The following is an 8,950-nucleotide window of genomic DNA, read 5'->3' on the forward strand; positions in this document are numbered from 1 at the left end:
ATTTAAAATTTTTGAAGAATATTATTTATTTTTGTTGTTTTGTCAAAGCTTATTTGATGTGTTTTAGTATTAATTTTAGAAATTAATATATTATATCATTATATTAATAATTTTAAAAAAATGGGAATTATTTAAAACAAATTTTTTTTTTAAAAATATTTAGTTTAGTATTTATTACTTAATAATCTATATTATGCTATAATTGATTGATTGAGGGATGCAAGATAAAATTACACATTGTATCATGACTTAATCATAAAATTAATGTACATATTATTCATAATCTAAAAATTCAAAAGAATATAATAAAAATCAATAATTTTAAAAATAACAAAGTTTTACACTGATTAAATGATTATTTTTATTAATTATAAAATATCTCTAAAATTCTTTAATTAATATAATTTATAATAATTGTTTATCTGAAAAATGTATAATCTATAAACTAGAAACCAAGTCATATGCATTCAACGTGGATTTGTCTATTTTGTTTTTTTAATATTTTTATTTGTTACAAACCGCTACCCCAAGCCTGCGGGCCAAGCCCAACTATAAATATTGTGTTAACTAGCCCTGTCCTCTTATACGACGAGCGTGAAGGTATTTTATTTGTCAGATATACTCTCAATCTCTTGCTAGGGTTTTTATCAATTCCGAAGGTCAGCTGCTCTCTCTCAGATTAATTCATTTCAAAAGTTTTCCGTCACTGGATCCTCCCTGGTTTTTATCTTTGACTACGATCTGTTTTTTTAGTATCTCGAATTTTTTAGCTTTTTTCCCTTGTTTTTTGAATACTTTTTTCTGTTGAAATCATAATTGACGTTATTTTTCAGGCTAATTTTTGTTGTAATATAGGGATTTGTGTTTTCATAAAAATCTATGCTTGTTCGGTCTTAGTTTTTTTGTGCGTAATGATTGATTTCGTTCTCTGTTTTTCGTCTTATTAATGTTTATTTATTTTTTATTTCCATGGGGAGTGGACGGTGGAGATATTTCTGTTCAATTACCTATTCACGAACTTTTTGTAATTTAATGTCCTGTGAGGGACAAGGAAATCCAAACTGGTTGATTGATGTTGCTATGCTGATTAAATCCATTGTAAATTTCGTAATCGAGTTAATCCTCGGTAGAATCCCCAATTCTCATTCTAAATAAATGGAGATTTATAATTCCGTGACTTCAAACATGTGCCCAAGATCTTGAAGTTGTTTTTTAAATCAGCAAAGGTTAGAGTTTTATGAAACGGAGCTGATTCCTTATGTTGACGGCCCACCCCTCGATGGCACATAATGGGATTTCTGGCCATGCTAAGTGATTGATTATCTTGAGATAGAACGCTTTAAATGGTGGATAATGGCTCAGTGGAATATTCCGCACGAGACTAAAATTAATGACAAAAATGTTTTCTTCTTTCATGTACTTGCAGATATGATATTATAAGTTACTCTTCATGTATTCTCATATCTGTTTGCATTGCATATTTTGTTTTATAAATAAAATGGCTGTATGAATGAGGTAACAAGATGCCATTGATCCAACAAAACTCAATAATTAACCGAGTGACGGGTGATTGCTTTCTGGGGTATTGATTTGTTAGGTTGAGTGGCGGACACTTGAAGACTTTGAGTTGTATGTGGTATTTGTTTGAGAGCCTTACAAATCGCCTTGCTTGAGTTAATTGGCAATGTATGTTGAAAATAGCTTGAAAGTAGAACTCATATGGTATTTTCCTCAGTTAGTTGATTTACCGGAAAATGGAATTCAATGCTTTCAATTTATTGGTTTGGTGTTTGATTTTGCATTAATGTGTTTTACATTATGAATTGAGGTCTTACAGTTTTTACATTCAGGTGACATGAGGTCAATTTTCTGTGGAAATTTCGAGTATGACGCACGACAGTCTGATCTTGAAAGACTCTTTAGAAGATATGGAAAAGTTGATAGGGTTGATATGAAGTCTGGTAAGTATGAATCGGTGGGTTGATGCATGTAAAAGTTAGGAATGCGGGTTGGTTGTAGTTGCAATGCAAGATCAGTTTTCCATTTTATTAATATGAATGAAGTAATACTGCTATAAAAAATAAGCTCTTTTCATTCTTCTTGCCTGCGATTGTGACTTCTCTATTTATTGTGCTATAATTATGTGTGAATAATTTCCCTTTATTTTGAGACGGAGAATTACTGTCTACTGGGCTTGAGTCCTGTGGTTTGTATGTAACACTGTTATGCTACTATTGTTCTGGAAGTTTTCATCTGGTGGAGACTGGTTTATTTATTGTGTGAGAAACTTCTTAAACTAGTTAGACTTCACGAGAGGTGAAAATGGTTGGAATTTTGAGCTCGCTGCTTACTGAAACACTATTTTGGTATCAATAATCCTCAAAGGGGCAGGTATGGTTGAGTTAATGTGTCATTAAACCTCTATTTAGATTATGTACATGTGTAGGTTACAGTTCATGATAGCAATGATGATAAGAAAATTTTAGCGTGAACCTTCGACCTCTACCGCTGAGGAGATTAAGAAGTTAAAAGAGGCAGTGCTAACAATTTATGGAAGATCCAAGTGCAGACTGGCGTTGTTTCAGCAGTGTATACAGAAACGTGGTTATTGGCACTGAATTGTTTCCTTGTCAAAGTTTAACTGGTTGTCAATGTATGTTAAAAAGAGAAAAGAAAAGTTTATCTCGTTAAAGTGTGAGACCCCCATACTCAACTAATTCTTTGGCGCAGGATTTCAATGCAATTTCCATACGATTACGACTTCCACATCTCATTTCCTGGTGGTAACAAGAAACCTCATCTAATTTCCTAGAAGAGCCCTCTGATCATCCATGGCATCATCATCACATGTTTTCCCAAGTCATTATTGCCTTCATTCTGCACGATATTTGCCCTTCCTTCACTTGCCCATGTTACACATGCAGTCCTCGGAGCTGAGGCAGCGAAAAATTTGGAGAAAAGGCACTCATTTTTACATTATTTGTTATGAGACATCCACATCTGGATATTGTCCATTGACATTGCTTAGATCACTAGCCAAGGTCTGTTACTATTCAACTGATCGGTAGCTTCTGGATAGACAAGACTGATCTTTACTAATATTATCGAGTGAAAGGGTAGCTTGTTTGCCAATTTCTGGACAAAGTATTTTAATATATGACTATTCACATTTGAGGGAATTTTATTTTTGGATAGATTATTTTAATGTAAAAGCACTAGTATACTAAACATGGATGTTTTTCCTTTAATTATATCAGGTTTTGCTTTTGTTTACATGGAGGATGACAGAGATGCAGAGGATGCCATACGTGCACTTGACCGAATTGAATTTGGTAGAAAGGGGAGGAAACTTCGTGTTGAGTGGACCAAGGTAACGTAATCTTGTTGCCATAGCCTGCTAACCATTGTAATTTGAATGATTGTTATCGGTCCAAGCTTTTGTTTTGATGCAGCAAGAACGAGACCGGAGTATCAGGCGACCTGAGGCCTCCAGAAAACCATCATCTAATTCAAGACCCTCAAAGACCCTATTCGTCATCAACTTTGACCCATATCATACCAGAACAAGGGATTTGGAAAAACATTTTGATCCTTACGGGAAAATTCTGAATGTAAGGATCAGGAAGAATTTTGCCTTTATTCAGTATGAATCTCTCGATGATGCAATTAAAGCGTTGGATGCTACTAATTTAAGGTAAATGATGCTCTGCCAGAGGTTGTTTGCTCTAGTGCTCGGAGTTGATGTTAACATTGCCTAATAATCAATTATTTTTTTTATTTTCAACACAGTAAACTGTTGGATCGAGTCATAACTGTTGAGTTTGCTATCAAGGATGATGATGCTAGGCGAAATGATTATAGTCCAGATCGACCCCGTGACAGATCACCTGCGAGAGGCTATGACCGGATGCGATCTCCCAGTCCCAGAAGGGAAAGGGGAAGCCCCGACTATGGACACAATAATGGACGTAGCCCAAGTCCACGTCGTCGAGAGCGAGCAAGTCCTAAGTATGATCTTAGGTCTAGTCAGAGCCCCAGCCACAAAGAAACCGAGCCTAAATATGGTCGTGGCCTCAGCACTAGTCCCAGGAATGAAAGAAACTCTCGTTACAATGACAAACACAACCCAGTTCCTCTGAGAGACAGGTCTGACGATGTTATGGTGCGCAGCCCCAGTCCTGGGAAAAGAGCAACTCCAGATTATGGTCAGGGTTCGAGCCCAAGTCCCCCAAGAGGGCAAAGACAGAGAGTTGGCCTTGATGATTTTGATCGTGAGCAGAAACCTGCTTACAGTGATGGAGAAAGCCCTCCACAAGATCGATATGGGAGGTATGACCCTTTTAATGTTTCACCCGTCAGTTTCTGTATCCAGCTACTTTTTAACTGATATTTTATCTATCAAGTCAATAATTCCTAATCTAACCAATTTCTATGATCCAGTCGATCCCCTGTGGTGAGAGGGAGATCTCGATCTCGGTCTTGATTGCAGAACATCAGCTAAGATATGGTAGCCTGGTCCATTGAACTTCACTTCATGGAGTTTCAACCAGAGATGCTGAGGAAGCCCAGCTGTTTCTGTTATTTTTGTTAAGTTCATGACTTCATACTAAGACTTGCTCTTTGATCTTTGCACCGCGGCTCTTGAATGGTCGTTTCTTTCGTTAAGATACTATTTGGTTATGTAACTGTAATCTTTGTTGGCTTAACTATGTTAGTGTTATTTTTTCTGGGCTCAAAGTTACTTATTTGGTGTTTGTTTTGGATGCACGGAAGAAATTTCATTCTCCACCCCCAACAATTTGTGATATAATTTCTCTGCTTGCTCTCTACGAGTTCATCAATGTACACTCGTGGCCTTCTCCGGCTTGTAAGGATGTAACGCTTTTTGGTAAAATTATATGAAGTAATTTTATGTCATTTTACAATGCTGTAGCGATACTTCCAGAATTTTTAAAAAATGGCATCGTATTATTTAATGTTGTGGATATCACGATTTGAATTATCTATACGATAATTTATTGTGCTACGAAACGATGCTTTTAAGTTGGTCGGTCATATTGGAACATTGAGACTTGTAAGAAAGTAGACTCTTGATTATGGACATAATGTATGTTTTAATAAGGTTCTACCATATGCTTCAAAATTCTTCCGCTGAAAATTGAAAAAATGCAGGCATGATTATTATTGATGATTATCATTTCAAGTGAGACTACGAAAAAGATGGATGACATCCATTAAAAAAAGTAAACGTACGAAAAGATGGGTTCTATCTTCATTTTCCTATGTTCTCATATTAAATATGCGTTAAAATTTACATTTTCAATCTGTTTTTATGAGACCCTATTCAATCAGAGTAATTAGTCTTAAATTGGTTCAAATCAGATCTCTAAATCATCGCCAATACCACATGTTTAATTCTCACAAATATCAAGATAATGGCATTTATTAAAAAAAATATTGTCGAGAATCAATAATTGTCTCTATATGAAAATTAATAGACACACAGTGTTTAAACTGTTGTATGATCTAATATATTGAATTATATCGTTAACACAAATTATAATTTTTTGAATAATAGGAAATTCTCGATTACATATATAATTACAATTTACAGATGTATTAGGTCCAAGTAAGGCCCAGTCCAAGAATCCTTAGTCGAAATAATTTTGTATTAGAAGAAGCCCAATCCACTATGCTTTTAAGAAGAAGTCATCAAGATTTAAAGGTCCAAACTAGAAGAGCCCGAGTGAAATATGTACTAAATAATTGAGGGCTGTGGTGTGTCTCACTCGACCCTTAAAGGGTGCCTGCCCTCTTGAGGGCTTTCAATTTCCATTCTGTTTGGTTGAGAATTTAATTAAAACAAGACCACACAAAATATGGAGAGGAAAATTAGACCAACAAAATTCATTCTCTTTTTATAAAACTTAAATCAAATGAAGGATAACTATATTTTTAACTCTACATTGATATTCAAGTTTCCGATTCTTGGTCCTTCCGAATCCCTGATTTCTAACTCTACATTGACTTTAGCAGTGAATCCGAGCCAGGCCGAAGGAAACAGTCGCCTCTCCCTCAATGCATAACGAAGCCAAATGAGCAACAGTGGGAAGCGATATTCAAAACTTAAGCTTATATGCATTGTTTTTTTAATAGGTATTGAAAGTGCGAACAATACAGTAACGGTAGATATTATTATATAACATCAAACAATTCAATAGTAGCCCCATTTATTTCTTCAAGTGAATGACATAAAAAGTGGTGGGTGCTAGCAAAACTGTAAATACAGGAACAAAAAAATGGAGAATGGACATGAAACAAACTTAGAAAACAAACCCAAAATCCACACTAGGAACATGTACTTTGTTGTCCTTCAACCTAGTTAAAGCAAGTCCCATGTAAACTTAGGTTGTACCGGATGAAATGTATTTGTCCCTATTGTATGGGTACCAGGAGTCGGTGCTGGGGTAGAGTCAAAAGTTTCCCACTGTGTGGTGATCACGACAGCTGATGTAGAACTCGACTGTCTAGAAGGTTGATCCTGAATATGCTTGGGTGAATCTGTCAAAGAATTACCACAAGAATGCCTTGGTTGAACGGGGGATGTTACATTCCCTTTTGAATTCATAAGCGGTTGAAATGGTGAAGCTGTGTGTCCATTTGCATACTTCTGCTGCTGAGGCTGATTTTGTTGAGTGGGTGTTACAACCTGGTTTCCATTGCTTACGGTTGCTGAATTTTTTAACTTCAATACATCAAGAATCTCAACATGCTTTTGCACTCTCCTCACCTTCAAATCAACCGCAAGTGCGTTAATGATTTTTTCATCACAGATTCAGGAAAAGCATTTTCTGTTTTAAATCAAATTCGATTATACCTGTATTTTCCTCTGTAATTTGACTTCTCCATCAGCAACAATGCCATCCAATTTAAGTAACTGATTCATCAACAACTCGATCAGGTCTACTACATCTTTTTCAACCACTTTCCCACCTTTAGAAACTACAGTTTCAAGCGCCGACACCTACTCAATGACACGACACGATGAAAACCTTCATTCAGAGACACAATTAGTTAAACCAATAGATCGTTGAGAGATTAGAGAATGAAAGAACAACCTTCCCAGCAAGCCTATCAACCTCCATGCTGATTTCTGATACTGATTTTGCAGCCTTTTCCATTTTAGCAGTCTTTCTCATCTCTAGGTATCGTTTCTCTTGGCTAATAGCATCCTCAACAAGAACGATTTTGGATTTGTCCTTCACTCCTACACTGTCAAGAAATGTATTTGAATCCCTTTCTTTATCCTTGTAAAACAGCTTTTGATCTTGGTGGTGCAATCCGGTTGGCCCGGCCAGCATCTTCTTCAATTCTCCTACACTCCCATCAAATAAATACAATCCATCAATGGCAAACTAAACCATAGAGACGATTCCGTGCAAAAAAAAGATGATTGAATAAATAGTTGACAATTACCAAAGCTGGCCTGAGAGTTGATATGAATTTCATGGTATACCGACCCATATTTGACGCGCACGCGAATTGGAGGTGGAGGGACGTGGCTTTGGTCTGCTTCGGTCCGCTTCTGAACCAACATTCCGCCGGGCCTAAGCTCCCATGGTTTCTCACCGGCTTCACTACGGCCTCCTCGGCCACAACTAACACCACCGCCATCGCCCAAACCACCGCTCATTTGCGGCAACCCATTACTCTTAGTCCTCATCCGCATCATTCTGGATTTGCCAAGTTATATTTCCGCTAGCTGACGGTTGAAATTTAAAGAGAAACTTCACCACCTCACCTTTGAGCAGATCAAAGCATTAACTACAATATGATCTACAGTTAATTTGTACACATCCCCTCCCAGGAAACGAGACAAAATCCGAAAACTCCCACAAAACTAACAGCTTAATTTTCACGAAAATTACAAGAGTCAACAATATAGCCACGCGTCTGTACACGAAAATCTTTTTTATCTATAAATCTAACCACTGCAACAGTAAATGTATCCAACGAAAAGCCAAAAGAATTAAAGTCAAACCCGTGAATCTTGAACGGCGAAATGTGTCTCCGGTGGTGTGCCTGTCGGAAGAAGGGATTTTAATTATGTAGGTTCCCACTAAATTTCAGTCAATAAGAATCTTCAGATCTCTTACATTAAAAGAAAAAAAAGAATTCTGGAACGTAGGATGACTCCGATGAGCGAGAAATCTGCCAAGAATATCGAGGCTGCGAATCTTGAAACTACGGTAAACCCGCCAGATTCAAACAAGAAATCCGATGTTCTGTACAGAAAACTTAAAACGACAAAATTTGGTGCTCTCCCTCTCTTATTGGCTGTGAATTGCGGAGAAGGGGAGAGGGACATAGGCAACTATGAAAATATTAGGTATAAGCAAAATATGTATACATTCTTCAAGTTCAACATACTTCATTAAGCATAGATTTAATCATCATTTATACTAAATACCAACATTTATACTATCTAACAACATGTAAAATTTTTATTATTATATAATTAGGCAAAAATTTGTGTGAGACGGTCTTACAGCTCGTATTTTGTGAGACGGATCTTTTATTTGGGTCATCCATAACAAAAGTATTACTTTTTATGCTAAGAATATTACTTTTTATTGTGAATATCGATATAGTTGATCCGTCTCACATATAAATATTCGTGAGACCGTCTCACAAGAGACCTACTCATATAATTAAACATAAAATAATTTATAATTTATATTCATCATCAGATTTATTTTATTTTCTAACATTTCGATCAACTTCGGCCAAAAAGAATTAGGGTATTTGTTGATTATCAATTTAATCCATTAATACAAATTATTGATTTTGGGAATTGGAAGTGGGCGATACTAATTATTGGGAGAAAAGGTGAAATTGATTGGAACGGAGATTTTATTATTTTATTTTATTTTTTAAAAAATGTCTATTG

At 36.0% G+C, this 8,950-nt stretch overlaps 2 protein-coding genes across 7 annotated transcripts; one reads left to right on the forward strand and one right to left on the reverse strand.

The window, feature by feature from the left end:
- The first annotated feature begins 535 nt into the window (after positions 1–535).
- Positions 536–4,724, forward strand: LOC140958666 (serine/arginine-rich splicing factor RS40-like). Of its 5 annotated transcripts, none has more exons than XM_073416195.1 (6): positions 536–659; positions 1,851–1,961; positions 3,258–3,370; positions 3,453–3,694; positions 3,790–4,329; positions 4,441–4,724. In XM_073416195.1, exons 2-6 carry the CDS (start codon positions 1,856–1,858, stop codon positions 4,481–4,483), a joined length of 1,044 nt encoding a protein of 347 aa, XP_073272296.1. In that variant the 5' UTR covers positions 536–659; positions 1,851–1,855; the 3' UTR covers positions 4,484–4,724. The 5 variants fall into 5 exon arrangements, with proteins under 5 accessions (XP_073272296.1, XP_073272300.1, XP_073272298.1 ...); XM_073416199.1 differs by having other exon boundaries at positions 581–659; positions 1,851–3,041; XM_073416197.1 differs by having other exon boundaries at positions 581–659; positions 1,851–2,653; positions 2,731–3,370.
- A 1,442-nt stretch (positions 4,725–6,166) lies between these two features.
- On the reverse strand, positions 6,167–8,425 carry LOC140959520 (BAG family molecular chaperone regulator 2). Of its 2 annotated transcripts, XM_073417393.1 has the most exons (6): positions 8,157–8,425; positions 8,042–8,082; positions 7,477–7,762; positions 7,119–7,375; positions 6,878–7,024; positions 6,167–6,790 (listed from the first exon to the last, which is right to left on the reverse strand). In XM_073417393.1, the coding sequence occupies exons 3-6, from the start codon at positions 7,730–7,732 to the stop codon at positions 6,383–6,385; spliced, it is 1,068 nt and encodes a 355-aa protein (XP_073273494.1). In that variant the 5' UTR covers positions 7,733–7,762; positions 8,042–8,082; positions 8,157–8,425; the 3' UTR covers positions 6,167–6,382. The 2 variants fall into 2 exon arrangements, with proteins under 2 accessions (XP_073273494.1, XP_073273493.1); XM_073417392.1 differs by having other exon boundaries at positions 8,042–8,425.
- Positions 8,426–8,950: the final 525 nt, after the last annotated feature.

The sequence above is a fragment of the Primulina huaijiensis genome, chromosome 15, assembly GCF_012295235.1.
Source record: "Primulina huaijiensis isolate GDHJ02 chromosome 15, ASM1229523v2, whole genome shotgun sequence".
NCBI classification, from domain to species: domain Eukaryota; kingdom Viridiplantae; phylum Streptophyta; class Magnoliopsida; order Lamiales; family Gesneriaceae; genus Primulina; species Primulina huaijiensis.

Excerpts from the sequence above, each read along its gene's own strand:
- LOC140958666 (XM_073416195.1), top strand. The coding sequence starts at position 1,856 with ATGAGGTCAATTTTCTGTGGAAATTTCGAGTATGACGCACGACAGTCT. Across the intron at positions 1,962-3,257 it reads TAGGGTTGATATGAAGTCTG|GTTTTGCTTTTGTTTACATG; the intron begins GTAAGTATGAAT and ends TAATTATATCAG. Across the intron at positions 3,371-3,452 it reads TTCGTGTTGAGTGGACCAAG|CAAGAACGAGACCGGAGTAT; the intron begins GTAACGTAATCT and ends GTTTTGATGCAG.
- LOC140959520 (XM_073417393.1), bottom strand. The coding sequence starts at position 7,732 with ATGATGCGGATGAGGACTAAGAGTAATGGGTTGCCGCAAATGAGCGGT. Across the intron at positions 7,376-7,476 it reads CAACTCTCAGGCCAGCTTTG|GAGAATTGAAGAAGATGCTG; the intron begins GTAATTGTCAAC and ends ATGGGAGTGTAG. Across the intron at positions 7,025-7,118 it reads TTGATAGGCTTGCTGGGAAG|GTGTCGGCGCTTGAAACTGT; the intron begins GTTGTTCTTTCA and ends GTCATTGAGTAG.